Here is a 16,708-nt window from a genome sequence, read left to right on the forward strand (position 1 = left end):
TTTAAAGACAATTGTGGAAATAATAAATATCCGCTTTTACTGTATCCGTCGGCTCTTGGTGATGAAATCATCAGCTCGCGCCCCGAGGCTTGTCATCAGTCGGCTAATTCAAACTCAGCGAAATGAGGGGCTAAATCTAGATGGGATGGAGATTATTAGGAGTTGGACGCAGTCAATTCGACAGGATATATGTCCAGAAATATCAAGAGGGACGAAAGAGATCAAAAGTAGTGCTGGGGAATACATTTGTGGGGAAGTTTGCTAGTTAGCCGTCGTTAGCTCGACAGGTAACGTTAGACAATCTGTTTTAAGTCAGTGTTATAAGTTAATAGATTGTCAGACGCTTTTATCCAAAGTACTTATTCACTTAATTCAACATTTTCTGTCGAGTATTAAGTTCGGTCAACAAGGCAGGTATGTTAAATCAATTAATGTCAACGAACTGCATAGGACAAGATAAAAAGTGATTAAAGATTGACAGGCCTCTAGAGTCAGGCAGGGGTTAGCTAGATACATTTCAAAGCGGCTTAAAAACCATATCGTCACGAAAATACCTCTTAAAATGGGGGTAAACTGGACCAGAAGAGAAACACACAATTGTGGTGGGTTTGTTATTACTCTGTTAGGTGTGATCTTCTCCTGCCTTGTGATTGGAGTCACTGGTCAAGATGGACAGGCCATGACAGCAGAGGAAAAGTCTAAAATCAGGTGAGTTTATCTGCATGTGCTGGTACATGGTTATTTTGATGATTGATGGGAGGTCATATGGTAATGATGTTAATTGGTATGTTGTGTGTACTATAGGGTATGTGTACATTTAGGATTGTATATTTAATATTTAATTGATTCCAACCCATTAGGCAAATATTGTTATTGCTGTATACTCATTGTGAATGCCTAAGGGTGATGACATGCTGTAATGCGGTATGTAATGGTAAACATTACCTGCTGTATACTTTAATTCCATGTCATTTTGGTTTTGTCTGACACTAATAATGTTAGAACACCAATTACTTGTTCTTGCTGTTGTAAAACATGACCTCATTGTTTTAGTGGTTGTGTCTTGTGCTCTGTCTGAACTGGAGAGGATTGCCACAAAGATGTTGACAAAAATGATTACACCTAAGGGATTGTTCACCTGAAAATGAACATTCTGTCATCGTTTACTCCTCTTTAGTTGAGGACCTTAACCAGTTATGACGTCCATAGTATGGGAAAATAAAATACTTTGGAAGTTAATGGGGCCTGTCAACTGTTATCCACATTCTTCATTCTTTTGTGTTCAGCAGAAGAAAGAAATTCATACAGGTTGAAACAACTTGAGGGTAAAGTAAATGATGACAGAATAAATAAAAAAATTGGGTGAACTATCCCTTTAACCTCCTGTAGTGTCTGGGGTCAAATTGACCCCCCCCCCCCCAAAGCAACTTTGACATCTCTGAAAAATATGCTAATTGTATTTATTAGAAGAATTCATAAACATTTTTCAAAATGACAGTTCTTATTTTTACCCAATCGGTGATGTCTGGTTGCAGTTGTCATGCAAATTCTTGTTTTCAACCACTGAAGTGTGGACTGTCTCTAACCAAGATGTCATACCTTTTCCCAGAGACAGGGTGTGGACAGTCAGTAGAGGACATTTGATATGTTTATTATGACATTAGATCTTTGGGCCCACCATATACTTGTGTATATATATTTGATATAGTTTGGGGTCTATAAGATTTTGTAAATCTTTAAAAAAAAAAAAGTCTCTGGCTCTCCAAGGCTGCATTTATTTGCTAAAATAGAGTAAAAACAGCAATATTGTAAAATATTATTACAATTTACAAAAACTGTTTTCAAGTTGAAAATATTTTTAAATGTAATTTATTCCTGTGATGCAAAGCTGAATTTTCAGCATCAGTACTCTGTCTTCAGTGTCACATGATCCTTCAGAAATCATTCTAATATGTTGATTTACTGCTTGAGAATCTTTCTTCTTATTATTCTTATTATTAATGTTGAAAACAGTGGCTGCTTAATATTTTTGTGGATACTTTTTTCAGAATTCTTTGAATAGAAGGTTCAAATGAACAGCACATTTGTAATAGAAATCTTTTGTAATGTTATAAATGTCTTTTCTGTCACTTTTGATCAGTTTAATGCAATCTTTCTGAGTAAAGTTTTCCTTTAAAAAAAAAAAAGAAATAAATTACTGACCCCAAACTATTAAGCTATATGCACATACATCTATACACACACATCACATAAAGGAGTGAGATCATGTATATTTAATGTGGATATGGAAGGCATACCTGAAAAGGTGAATTTGGGTGACTTCTGCAACTGTTAACATAGCAGTTGAACTGAGGTTGTATATTTTTTGTTTCAGTGTGATATAAAAGAGGACCTGCTGCTTACTCAAAAAAAAAATGTTGTTTGTTTGTTTAGGGACCAAATTCTAGAGATGTTTGATCACGCCTATAACAGTTACATGGTGAGTAAATACCCAGATCCCAATGTCAATAATTTAGAATTAGTTCTGAAGTAGTTTCTTTCTGAACATTCTTTTATTTTATTTTTTTATTGTACCTAAATAATGGCATTAGAATTAATTGTTGTACCATCTTAATTGTATTATACCTCTATTCCATTTGTTATGAAAATGAATGCATCTGTTATTGCTTAAGACAATGTATAATTCTTTTTTCTATTCTCTTTCAGGACTATGCCTACCCAGCAGACGAGTTGATGCCCCTCAGCTGTAGAGGGAGGGTAAGAGGGCTGGAACCCAATCGAGGGGATATTGATGACTCTCTGGGAAAGTGAGTCAAGCTCATGATGATTCTGTCAAAGTGACAAATTTACCTATTTAAATGACCTGAAATTTACCTATCGCAGATCGTGTGCAAACAAACATTAATACCGCTGAAGTGTATTGTCAGTACTGTTCTTTGATTTATCAATAAAATAGCTTAGAAACTGAAAAGTTCTATCATAAATTTGTAAAAAACAAAAATCCACAGCTTCACTATTAGTAGAGAGACGTTGCCAGGTAGAATTAATTCTCACGCAATCGCTCTCTCATTAATGCATTCATATTACTGTGCTACTTTTTCTGTATCTGATTTAGAACGAGAAGAAATCGGTGAGAAATATAACTGGATAAAATAAGCTGTTATGTAGGGGTAATAGCCTTGTGGGCAGCGCTGTGTCATATGCCATAGCTGTGCACAAGGCAACCCGTGTTCGAGTTTCAGCTTGAGGTTCAGGCTTATTTGTTCATTTATGACGTCATCAGCGACTAGTCAACATTGACTCGACTTTAATCACATAAAAGTCACTGAACCCCTAATGTGCACGGATAAATCATTATGATAAATACTAAAATATTCAAGAAAAAGTTGTCCATTTTTATTTAATGGTGGCTTTAATAACAACCTTTCTTTCTCTCTTTACAGGTTCTCTCTAACATTAATAGATAGTTTAGATACCCTTGTGGTGAGTTAAATCTTATCTGATTTGATGGACTTAATTAAATGAATTAATGAAACAAAATTAATTGAATGAATGCTTCTAAACTGTTGTTTCTTGTGTTTTGCGCAGTTGTTAAACAAACTGGATGAGTTTGAAGAGGCTGTGAGGAAGACATTGAGAGATGTCAGACTGGACAATGACATTGTTGTCTCTGTCTTTGAAACCAATATCCGTGTGCTGGGGTATGGATCATGATGGTTCTCTAGCTTTGGATACGTTTATCTTGTATATATTTTCAAGTTGATCAGAAATATATACATAATATAATGTTTTCAGACTATATTCTCATGCTCTCATATAGACTTACCATCTTGAAGTGAATTATTGACAAATCCTCTCCCTGTTCTTCCAGTGGCTTGTTGGGTGCACATGTGATGGCAGATGTTCTAAAGCAGCGTGGAGAGAGGATGCAGTGGTACAGAGATGAACTGCTACACATGGCCAAAGAACTGGGTTACCGCCTCCTGCCTGCCTTCAACACCACCAGTGGCCTTCCTTATCCTCGGGTAACTCCACCACTGTTGACTGATGGTTGAACAATTTAAACTCTCTTTCTTTTGGCAGCAGAGTGACTTAAAGGTGTACAACTTGGCTGTCTATCGACCTTAGTCCGGGTAGTGCCATATTTCATTTTTGATAGGAATGAAAACAAAGCTGTGAGGGTTCCAGTGTGCTCAATGGATTACACTGTTGTTTAACCACAATCCGATTGTTCAACTGAAGAAAAATCTTTCAGAAAGACACAAAAAAGTATTATTAACTCCATAAAACAGTTATTAAATTTGTGAAAATGTCATGATCTAGGACCTTTATACAGTGTATGCCATTGTAAAGACTGTATGTCTAACCCTCACAGCCTTGTTTTCATCTGCATTAAATTCAATATGGCGTCTAACCTGACTAAGGTCTATTCTGTAGAAAAGCAAAAATATTTCTGAAATCGGTGCTACATGACTAGAGAAAAAGGGCTGTGGCGTTCCCTTTTGCCAAAACTTCAATACCCATAATCCACCTTTGATTTTGGCGCCGCCCCTTTGTCAATTTAACTGTCAATTTAACTGTCCATTGCAAAAATGCAAGATCTGTAGTTTTGTGGGTGAAATGTGACGGATCCAATTACACTATTCACTTATTTGCCTTTTTTAATTCCTGAAAACAGTTTGTTGTTATTGATATGTAAAAGCTACATGAGAATGACTCCATATTGTTTTATAGCCTGACCTGAAATGTAATGTTTTTGCTGTATTTCAATTTTCTTCCTTCAGGTAAACTTGCGCTATGGAGTCGCCAACCCCCTTTCTCGTACAGGCACTGAGTCGGACACTTGCACTGCATGCGCAGGGACCATGATTTTGGAGTTTGCAGCTCTCAGCCGATTGTCCGGGGACACAATATTTGAGGTAAACATCCAGCATGTATTTTTATTTATTTTATTTTTACTAATAACCGATCAAGACCAGACAGTGAGAAGTGTGTGCTAAAAAGTTGTTCAACCTGCATCTATGAAGGAACACGCTAGGAAAGCTATGGACGTCCTCTGGGAAAAGAGGCAAAGAGGAAGTGACCTTGTCGGCACCGTGATCAACATCCACAATGGAGACTGGGTTCGCAGGGGTAAGGCCCCTTCTTTTGTTGTCACTTCATTTACACAATAAAAACACCCCACACAGCCACTTTAACACATCTTACCCTACTGTGACGAAATTCACATTTGTACCTTCTCTGCTTCTCATGACAGATAGCGGTGTTGGCGCTGGAATCGACTCTTATTATGAATACTTGATGAAAGCTTACATTCTTCTCGGGGACAAGGTGTACCTTAAGAGATTCAACACAGTAAGGGCTCTTTATTCTCCTGAAATAAACCTCTATTAGTCAAACAGAGCTTGTTTTATTACATCTATTATCTACACATGTGATTTTTGTCTTTGTCTGTTGTGACAGCACTACAGTGCCATTATGAAGTACATCAGCCAGCCTCCTCTGCTGCTCAATGTGCACATGCACAACCCCACCGTAAATGTGCGCAGCTGGATGGATTCCTTGCTTGCTTTCTTCCCTGGACTACAGGTTCAGTTTTTCATCCTCTTTATTTCATGTTGCCTGAGGAAATAGAGATTTTTGAAATTACAGGATCGGTTCAATCCAATAGACTTCATAGTTTGGACCCTAGCTCCAACTAAAACCAAAATTAATGTTAATGTTTAATTTAACTTTCCTGGCTTTAATTTTTTTTTTTAGGAATTACATAATTGAAATTGTAATGCAAGTCACCTATTTTGGCTCTTCTGTGACGTAATCAAATATACAAAAGCTCTATATAAAAAAAGAAAGAAAAAAAGATCAAATGTTGTCAAATGTCCTCTAACAACTTTTTCCTCAGTGGAAGACCAGATGTGTAGCTAGGAAGCTAAATGTTGTTTTGTTTACTTGTTTTTCCTTCTTTTAATTAAGTCACCAAGATGATGTGAAGCTAAATAATGTTGTTACTGTTAACTAAAACTATTAATTTTATTTAAAAGTTAAGTGGAATAAAGCGAAATAAAATAATTTATTTAATTAAATAAAAATTAACATGTTGCCTTTAAGTAGAAGTACAAAAATAAAAATAAATTAAAGCTAAACAGGAAAAAAAAAAAACATTTAAATTACAAAAATACATTTAAAAAAAAATGACTAAAACTTAAACCCAAATTTAAATGAATACTGAACATTTTAAAATAAAAGCTAATTAAAATATTAATAAATACTATAATAGTTTATAAATAATACCAAAATAACACTGGTCACAACATTTTAGAGAGAGGTTCTCATTTACCAAGAGATTGAATGGCAAATGATTCTTAAAATGACACGATTGTCAAATGTAAAAAATATTTTAATGAAATATGGTTTCATTGTCGTTAATGAATATTTTGGCTCAGTAAATGTTCTCTGTATAAAACCATTGGCTTACAATCTGTCATGTGGACTTCAAAGGGAAAAGCATAAATAGCTCATTAAAATTTTTTTTTTTAATAAAATTTACAAAAATACCTTTCAGGTTCTGAGAGGAGACTTGAAACCTGCCATAGAGACACATGAGATGCTTTACCAAGTGACTAAACAGCACAATTTTCTTCCTGAGGTAATTAATGAACGACTGCATTTACACAAGTCACGTAAACCTGAAAAATTCTCAATCTGCAGTGATCACAGCCTAATTTATTGTATTTTAATACTAATCCTCCATATGTTTTTGCCTACAAATGATCTGTTGTCTAACAGGCCTTTACCACTGAGTTCCGAGTTCACTGGGGGCAGCACCCATTGAGACCGGAGTTTGCTGAGAGCACATATTTCCTTTACAAAGTAAGTATGCCACCTGATACAGTTGAACACAGCAGTTGAATAAGAATGCCTACTAGCAACCAACAGTGACGAGATTTATTCCCTGTCAATGTGAACGGAGCTTAAGGGTCACAGTTGACTTGCACTGTCTTGTCAAACTAGTTTTTTTGTCTGTCTTCAGCGTTATTAAATAACATTTTCCATCTCATTTCTAGGCCACAGGTGATCCGTACTACTTAAAAGTGGGCCAGTCTATAGTGGAGAAGCTGAATGCTCACGCTCGGGTCCCCTGTGGCTTCGCTGCCGTACAGGATGTGAGGACAGGGACGCACGAGGACAGGTGGGAGCCCTATTAGTCTTCTTTATCTGGATTCATTTTAAAGGGTAAATTAGTAGTTATACAGTGTTAGTAAAATTATTTGTTTGTTTATTTCAAGGATGGATTCCTTCTTCCTGGCTGAGATGTTTAAGTATCTCTACCTGCTTTTCTCAGAAAAGAGTCAGTTGCCTATAGACATTGATGACTATATTTTCACCACTGAGGCTCATTTGCTTCCAGTCTCTCTATCAACGACCCAGCCCTCCTGCCATACCAACAACACGGTAAGTGCTCAACTTTTTTTCACGAACTTCACTGCAAATTGATGTTTAGTCTAGAACATCATTTGGAGGTCAGTCATAGGAACAAGAGTTCTTAAGATCCAAAAAATCCTTTAAGGACTCTAGTTGTTTCATAGGGTCTATTTACTCCTGGTTACTTCATGTGTTTTCTCTGATCGGATAGCTATCCAATTGTGAATAGGCCAGGGGCCAGATTTACTAATAGCTTGCGCCAGTACTACTGTCAGGATTTACTAAAGACATGCAGTGAAAAATTAGCGCTGAAAAGTTGTGGACACAGTTTTTTTGCGGCTGACATTAATTCATATGCATTTGTAGGAGTTTCCCTGTCAGACTCAAAATTTATGGGAGGAGAGTTAATTTTTTTTTATTGTAAATGCCCTCCGCTTTCAAGAGGGGATTAAATCTGATTGCTCAAACCACTTCAGGAGGTGGTCTGAGACACATTCCAAACAAAACTGGACAATTGTAAATGCATCTAATTGTTGATGTATACATGTAAATTTTACTCATTTTTATTCATTATATTAAATGAATAATCCAGCATACTCACTCTCCCAACAAAGGTCTATGAAACTTCCCCCTAAACTAACATCCCAAATGAAGATAACACACTGGCAGAACCCAGTGTCCTGTTACAGGACACATTTAGACTAAACTGAGGGTTTGCTCAAGGCTGTTGATCTACTGAATTTCAAACAATGCTATAGCTTCTGGCTTTACTGTATTCTGCTTCACCTCTCTTTCCCTTGGTAAACTGTTTGCATGTATGTATGTGTATGTTAGAGTAGTTTAAGAGTTAGTTAATGAAAATTCTGTCAGGAATCAATTACTCACCCTCATGTTGTTCCAACCCCGTAAGACTTTCGTTCTTCTTCGGAAGTCTCAGTCCTCCATAGGCTTCTATGTTATTGAAACTTGCTGCCGGCCCAGAAAGTTAGTAAAGACAATGTTTAAAATAGTCCAAGTAACTACAGTGGCTCAACCTTAAGTTTATCAAGCAACGAGAATACTTTTTGTGCGCAAAAACAAACAAAAATAACTACATTATTCAACTATTCCTTTTTCTTCTGTGTGGGCCTCTGAGTGAGTGTGTAACAGCGCAGCGCCTCTGGGTTGTACGTCAGAACGTAGGCTCACTATTGGCCGACGCTGGTCACGTGTGTGATGCTGGCCAATAGTGAGCCTACGTTCTGACGTACAACCCAGAAGCGCTGCGCTGTTACACTACGTGAACTCACTGAGGGTGAGCAATTACTGACAGAATTTTCATTTTTGGGTGAACTAACCCTTTAAATGTTTAGTCCAGTTAATAAAGTCTTGTTCATGTCACACGTAAAGGTGTCCGTGTCTCAAGCTCATATACTGGAGTCCCTAATCATAGATTTTGACTACAGGCTCTGAATAGTACTGTACAGTAAGAAAGACATTTCCCATGCCCCAGAAATGTACATTTCTTAGAATTAATAAACAATTAACACTGAGTGTTCACGGCACAAACAGGTTAATTGATTGTAATATAAAATTTACTACACTAAGTTAATTCTATTAACTGATCCAAATATTCATAATTATTGATAAATTATTATTATTCATAAATATTTCTTAGAGCTAATTTGCTACATTCACTAAGTGTGTTTCCATCGTAGTTTGTAACTCAATGCTTTTTTTTATTCCACATTTGAAGATTTTTATGTGTATTTTAGCATTCTTTTTTTTTTATGCAATACCGCAAAAGTCGCATAAACATGTCGATGGTAACATAGCTAAAGTCACAACATCATTGTGTATCTTTCAGGAACCTCAAGCTCACGAAGACGATTTGTTTTCATACTCTTGCCCCAGTGCTCAAACTCTGTTCCCTAACAACCCCACCTTCGCCAAAACTATCAGGGACAGCTATAAATACCTCACTGGTGTGGGAAGAGCCCAGAAGGCATCACCTGTCAGGTGAGTCATATGCTACAGGTTGATCGTAGAGCAGCATGTACAAGAAAAAGGGCCTAACTCCTCTCTTTTTCTTCAACACAGGGGGATTGAACTGCCTCTTCATGACACTGGCCTGGAGCCAGTCGAGTTTCTGAAAAGCATGGGCATCTCTCTAACGCCTCTCACTGAGCTGATCTCCGCAAGCCAAGGCTCAGCATCTCAGGTGAATCTGCAAGAATTATTCATTTCAGTAGACTATATATATATATATATATATATATTAATACTACGGGAAGTAGGCGGGAACCAGGAAAATTAAAGTCAACTTTAAATGACCAAATAAACAAACAACAAAACAAGAGTAAAGCGGCAGCCCCTCAAGGACGACTGTCGCTTATACTAAAACAAAACACCAACATAAAGTCCAGGCCTGGTCCTCTCTTGTCTTTTACGGTCGTACCTCCTCCTTTTATCCTTCCGGAACTCCTCTCCCACGGCTCTCGGCCCTGCCCTGCTTGCCACAATATACTATTGTAGTATTTATTAATGTTTTATCTAATATCTCAAATTTATATTTTATTTTACTTCAGCATTATCTCAATTAAATAAAATGATTTTTAATAATTTAATAAGGTAGTCGTTAATTAGATTAACAATAACAACACTGGGACCAACTGTGGGACAATCTGTGATTCATCCCTTCTATATGTCAGTTCATTAATTCATTTATCTGTCTTTTTTCCATAGAACTCTCATAAGGGTGTGTTCAAGTTCAAGCTGGTTGCTGAGGTGAGCCAAACCCCTGAGCATGAGGAAGTGGTGCCACTGATTGTGCAGCTCATTTCCCCTCCATTTTTGGGTCGAACAGTCCTTACGGCCGGTCCTGCAAAGTTTGGAATGGATCTTACCAAACAAGAGCATGGGGTGAGCAACTGTATGGAAATTTCTCGACTTCACTGCAGGCACGTCGTTCATTTAACACATTTAATTATTGTTTCCTCTGACTTTCTCAAAGGTGAAAGGTAGTATTGTGAAGAGTGTTCCTTACACGGCGTGTGGTTACATTGAGAATGCAGCAGAGCTGCAGGGACACATAGCGCTGGCTTTGAGAGGAGACTGCATGTTTGCTGCTAAAGCTCGCCGCCTGCAGGAAGCAGGAGTCGTCGGAGTCATCTTCATTGGTGAGGTCTAGTGTAATATTACCTGCCACTCATGATTTCTCTGCTCTTTCTTAGAATCTGGACTCTTAGGTTTTGAATGTTCTCTCAGATCACAGAGAGGGTAGTAGCAGTGCTGAGACGCCACTGTTCCAGATGGTTGGAGATGGAGAATCTACAGATGACATCACAGTTCCCCTGGTGTTCCTCTTCAGCAAAGAGGGAGCTACACTCACTGCTGCTCTGCAAGAACATCACAATGTGGACATTCTCCTGCTCCCCAAAGAGAAACAACTGGGAAAAGGTATTTGATCAGACTAAAACGGCTGAATATGGATTACACATACTCTTATTTTGTTGACTCCCTGTCACAGCAAATAAACTGAGTGATACATTTGCTAGTTTGATTTTTTTTTTTTTTTTTTTTTTTTAAATAATAAATTATTTATTTATAATTCTTGGCAAAGCTGTATTTTCAACAGCCATTACTCCAGTCTTCAGTGTCACATGATCCTTCAAAAATCATACAAATATGCTGTTTTGCTGCTCAGTTATTATTGGTGCTCATCCTCTCAATTATTAATAATGTTTCTTAGTATATAAATAACTTTTGTACTTTATAAATGTCTTTAATTTCACTTTTGATCAATTTAGTGTATCCTTGCTGAATAAAGTATTAATTTAAATGATTAAATGTAAATTAATGATTCAATTATTTAAAGGAGTCATAACCTGCAATTTTCACTTTTCCACGAGAATCAATGTATGTTATGATCGACTAACGATTATACACTGGCCGGGAAGCCGATATTTAAAAGTGAAGCGTTTGTTTACCTCAGGGTAAATAAACCAGCGCGCGTGCACGCGCACTCAAATACGAGATTTTGATTTCAGCTCCCTCTTGACGTCATGAGGTAGTAGGATATACCATATATGGACACCGCAGCAGGAAGCCTGCCCTTCCCCTCTCCCCCTCATATTCAGTTCAGTCGAGAAAGATGGAGAAACCGAGTGCACACCGGACTTGCTCTGTGGTTGATTGCCATAAAAAACATGTAAATGTGTTTTATCTCCAAAAATCGGACGAAACTATCAGGGACCAGTGGATGAAATTCATTTTTAATGACGCTGTCCCAACAACCCTTTCAACTGGCGTATCGTTATGTGTGTGCGCTAAACATTTTACACCTGAATCATTTACAAATTTGGGGCAATATCAGGCGAAGTTGGCCTCGAAGCTCCGTTTGGGAAAAGGTGCCATCATGATAGTAAACGTCTCATCTCAATAACCACTGTAAGCTGATAAAATAAGTAGACTACATCTCCGTTAATGTAATCGACATTAAATAAAAGGTAAACCTATGTGGGAGAAAATAGCAACAAACGTTTTAGCTCGTTACCGATGTTAATGTATGTCTCAGTCAAAATGATTGTCTTTACAATTCAGAGACATCTTGATGTAGACGTCCATCCAACAACTCTACATCTTCCCTTTCCAGCTCTGGTTCAGAGTCCGGCTCAAACATGTAGGGTTGAATCCCGTAGGTCGCGGCCGAGTCGGGTTCATTCACCACTTGCGCCATGATGTCAGTTTGTAATGATGCTGAAGTTACCTGCGTGTCAACCCCCCTCCTTCCTTCAACCAATCAACGCGCCCCTCATTTGCATTATTAAAATGAGCATCCACGACAGCCAAAACATCGCATTGATCTCGCGAGACAATAATGCCTTCAGAAATAAGGGTAAAAGTAGGTCTGTGTTTATTTTTTTTATCTTTTTTAGAAGGGCCTGAAAGACTATAATACAGCAGTAGGTATCCAATGTAATACTAGGTTATGACTCCTTTAAATAAAATAAAAAAACATAAGTACCCCAAACATTTGAGTTTTAGTGTTATTTAAAAAAAAAACATTTATATTAATCCATCATTATTCACAAACCCATTTGCTAAATAACATGAGTATTTGTCTTGTATATCTTGTACAATTTATAGAGTATTTATTTAATTTTTCTTGTAATCTCCAATTTCAAGTTTGTTTGATTTCTTTTTTATTTCCTTGTAGAAAAAACTGATAAGTTAAATATTAAGTTCCGTCTTGCTAAGGAAGGTGAGCTTGTTGAGGGTGAGACAGAAAGCACTACCTTCCAGCTGGTGCTGGAGCAAAGCGAGACGGACACTGAGGCTGCGTCGTTGACTGGGGACAACCAGAAGACTTGCACCTTTCCACAGAAAGACCCTGAGAACAGCCCCTGACAATGGGATCATCCGTGACCACAGTCCCCTTTGCAGAACGCAGGGCTGTTGCTCCCTTTCACTGACCTCAGATCAGAAAATGCAGGCTGTGCTATGGTGAATGTTCCGCCTGGACTGTACCATATGATCTCCTCGCGGGGGGGGGATCAGAAGTCTTATCTTGTGAAGTTGGAACTATATTTATCTGCACAGAGCGAGATGGTGCGAAGCTTCTGTCTCTCTGATATGGTGGTATTTGCAATTGAGTCTTCTCAGTTGTCTACATTTGAAAAGCAATCAGTTTTGGAATTAAAGCGGTGTACTAGATGTTCTCTCTCACACAAATGTATGTGGATCAGACCTTATTTGAATGTTTTTCTTTGTCTTTTTCTTTCACAGCAGATCAGGTTCACAGTCCTGTGCATTTTTTTTTATTCATCCTCAAAATTGAAGTGGCTTGAAGTCTTCAGGACATCCTTAACACAGGGCTTCTATGACCAAACCCCCAAAAAACAGTGTTGTAGTCAATATATAAGATGTTTATATGAGGGAGAATGAACCAGTATAACATAGTTTCAATACAGAAACATCAGGGAAATCAATGACTTTAACATGTTTGCATGTGTATGTGTGTGAAAGGCATGTACAGTGCCTTTGTCATTACATCACAGATTGTATGCATTTCATCATATGCCAATATTGAATCTGTGTGTTTGTATGTGTGTGTGCATATTTGAAGCCAACACATTCGTCCTGCTTGCATGCAGTGACTGGTCAAGGAAGATTTTTGAGAGAGCTGGCCTTTCCTCTACTGCAATACATGCGCCGTAACGCATCTGTCATAAAGGCCCAGGACGTAGACCGATTTTATAGTGATCGAAGAGAAATGGGTATAGTCTCTTAACAGGGTGATAATTACAATTAGTCCCATATGACAACCCCCACTGTCCCACGTGCAGCTTCACAATCACATTGGAGGTGTTGCTTATATCAGATTAATTGCTTTCTACACATCACTTTGTCTTAGAATTTTTTAAATGTATCAATGATTAGAATACCTTTTGCATTGAATGTTCATTACAATGCAAGTTTGTCTCACACAGCCATAACGTAGCTCAGACTCCATAGTCAGTTAAAATAAGAGTATTAAACGTTAAGAGTTCAGTGCAATCTTTCACTTTATAGCATGTGGAGAACGGTTATATCAGCCCAAAAACGTTCCATTTCAAGTCTTAATTACAATGTACACCGTGTATTATGTTGCTGATGGCTGTTCTCAAAAGGATGTCGACCTGGCTGTGTACCTCTTGTTTAATTTCACAAAGGGCTTATGACAGATTTACTTCATTGTGTGGGCGTAATACAGATCAGAAGGGATTATATTTATTTCTGAAGATATTTTCTATACAATACTTGAGATTAAGATGTTTGTTATCGAGGGCCAAAGTGATAAATAAATTCTGTTGCAGTGACAGAACGAGATTTTTATAGTGTCTTTTTATTAGCTGTTTTGTATTGACTGATGAAATGTTAGCACTTGCCATTAAAATCAAGTTATGACCCTACTGTGTGTGTCTCATTTTTGCTGTAATGTAATTTTAAATAATATTATTAGTATTACTATTGTTATTATTTCTTTCCTCAGGGTTTTACCTTGTGTTTTCGAATAGATTTTTTTTTTTTTTTTTTCACTGAGGTGCACATTCCTTATGGCATCATTCAGAACTCGTTTGCAGAGAGTGCCATGGTTGCAGTTTATCTGAAGATTTTGTCTAATAGGCTAAGCTTAACCCTTGAACAAGTCTCGTATATGTTTTTGCGTGAATTAGCGTTCAAACGTCGAGGAATGATGAGTCTTACAAAAAAGTACGTCAGATAAGAGTAGCCTAGTGTCATCTATATCTCACACACACCTTCAGTACAAACTATATCAAAATGGTTTTTAATTTTTACTTTCAGAGGAATTATTTGCAAATGGGTTTCAGGTAAGCTTTTTCTTACTCCTGTTTTTTAAGGACCAAATGATACCTTTTAAACTTTTAACATTATTATTATTATTATTACTGATTGATTTATCTCACAAAGGGTTAGGGTTAGGAACAGAAATCCCAAGGAAACTACGAGAACGTTTGTGTATATTACAATTTGTGATATAGCCTATTTGAATAAGACTCCAAATCTCTGGCACATTAGCCTAGGTCAGGCTGTCGGGGGCTGATTAATTGTTTAAAGATTTTTTTTTTATGCTGTTATGCTAAAAGTTGTACTTCTAAAATAATTGGCTAAAATCGCAGATAAAATTTATATCGTCGTTAACTGAAATATGCTTTTTCAGTTGGCAGTGGCACTACCAGAAACTATCAACAGAGGGCGCCCTTTAGCAAAGCCTCATGCCTCTACTGGGCCTTCTCTAAAAACTCTGTATCCACATTTCTCTTTCGATATATTTCAGCGCTATAACATTCAATTGTAACCTCACTCTGTTAGACATCATAGCATGTTCATGGAAACTGTACATTTGTATGCCTCCTTACAATTTAGAGCTGCTCTTGGTCAAATCAAGCAATTCATTTAGTTTTTGTCTTGAATCTCTTTGGTTTGCAGTGGCTCTTCCTCTTTTGGGCAAATTCCCTTTGAAATCATCCCCAAAATCATCTTTCTCAAGCAAAACTGAAGTATCTACTTTTCGAAAACCTTTACTGGTTAATCAGTGAGAGTTACAATCGTTCATACCTGTGTTTGCCTAGTGTTGAAGCACTTTTTTTGTTTCTAGGATCATGCTTTTGCAGTCGACACTACCACTACCAAAACAGACCAGAGGAAGCCCTGTAGAAAAGCCTCAGGCCTCCCCTGGGCTCCCTTCCTGGCCTTCTCTCCCAAGACCGGATTCACCCAAAAGTAAGCGCCACTTTAGAGCCCTTTCACACCTACCTTGTTTGGTCCAGACTTTCTGACTTTTCAGTTTGGTCCGAATCAAAATTACAGGTGTGAAACCTCTCAGCACTATAACCTACGGTTTGATCCTCACTCTGCTAGATATCATTGCATTGCCTCCTTAACAATTCATGTCTTGGTTTCCAGCGGCTCTCCCTCTTCTGGATAAATTCCCGCAATCCCGCAGACTTATACCTTTAACCCAAGCAATCTGAACAGGACCCTCAAAATGTAGGTAGCCTATATAGGCCTACTTCTCAAACCACAAAAAAAAGTCTCACAATCAGTGTTGCATTTGATTTCACCTTTGCCTTGGTTTCGGATCTCTGATTATGATGGTGATTAAAACGTTTACAGTGTTTAATACTTGTTTATTATCTCTGTCAGTACTCGGGCAAGGACCTTGAGCTATTTGTCAGCAACAGCCCTAGAAAGGAAGCGCAGAAAATAATGCATCAGCCCTCAGTTCTGATCATTACTATGTGCAGATGACAAGATTTACATTGTGATAAAAACATCAATGTGCCTTTGTGTCTATATATAACGCTGTATACATGTGTATAGGCCTAATATCCAACACATGAGAAAGAAATTTATTTCTCCCTAACAATGTGCCAACTTTTTCCACTAGGTGCCACTATCAGCATATTTTAAAAAGCATGGCATCTGAATTTCAATATTACCTTATCTGTTGATTTTTCCATCAAGAAAAATAATTTATAATGTTTATATTTATTATTATGTATGTTATTTTTATGAATTGTTCATTTTATACTATAGCCTACTGTTTCTTTTTGAAAACCAGAAATATACAGTAATAATTCTAAACACTACAAGAGCATACTCAATCTATTAAGATTTTTAATGGCAGCAAGAAAATGTAACTCTTTGAGTCAAAACACTTGTCTCAAAAACACAAAATTGTTTTATCTAGCAGTAGTTTTGTGTGTTTAAAACAGAATTTACTTCAAAACCGTTTGCATTT

The 16,708-nt window shown here is 37.3% G+C and overlaps 1 protein-coding gene across 1 annotated transcript; it reads left to right on the forward strand.

The window, feature by feature from the left end:
• The first annotated feature begins 50 nt into the window (after window positions 1-50).
• On the forward strand, window positions 51-14,354 carry LOC311277771 (ER degradation-enhancing alpha-mannosidase-like protein 3). The gene is made up of 20 exons (XM_084388196.1): window positions 51-708; window positions 2,434-2,479; window positions 2,707-2,807; window positions 3,444-3,483; window positions 3,589-3,701; window positions 3,872-4,025; window positions 4,785-4,919; window positions 5,028-5,133; window positions 5,258-5,355; window positions 5,464-5,589; window positions 6,563-6,646; window positions 6,787-6,870; window positions 7,065-7,189; window positions 7,287-7,452; window positions 9,269-9,420; window positions 9,502-9,622; window positions 10,147-10,323; window positions 10,415-10,580; window positions 10,669-10,860; window positions 12,620-14,354. The coding sequence occupies exons 1-20, from the start codon at window positions 563-565 to the stop codon at window positions 12,808-12,810; spliced, it is 2,523 nt and encodes an 840-aa protein (XP_084244322.1). The 5' UTR covers window positions 51-562; the 3' UTR covers window positions 12,811-14,354.
• The last annotated feature ends 2,354 nt before the right edge of the window (window positions 14,355-16,708 follow it).

This window comes from Rutilus rutilus, assembly GCF_951802725.1.
Source record: "Rutilus rutilus genome assembly, chromosome: 18".
NCBI classification, from domain to species: domain Eukaryota; kingdom Metazoa; phylum Chordata; class Actinopteri; order Cypriniformes; family Leuciscidae; genus Rutilus; species Rutilus rutilus.

Coding starts and splice junctions, on each gene's coding strand:
- LOC311277771 (XM_084388196.1), top strand. CDS start 563: ATGGGGGTAAACTGGACCAGAAGAGAAACACACAATTGTGGTGGGTTT. Junction 7,190..7,286: donor ACAGGGACGCACGAGGACAG/GTGGGAGCCCTA, acceptor GTTTATTTCAAG/GATGGATTCCTTCTTCCTGG. Junction 10,324..10,414: donor TTACCAAACAAGAGCATGGG/GTGAGCAACTGT, acceptor ACTTTCTCAAAG/GTGAAAGGTAGTATTGTGAA.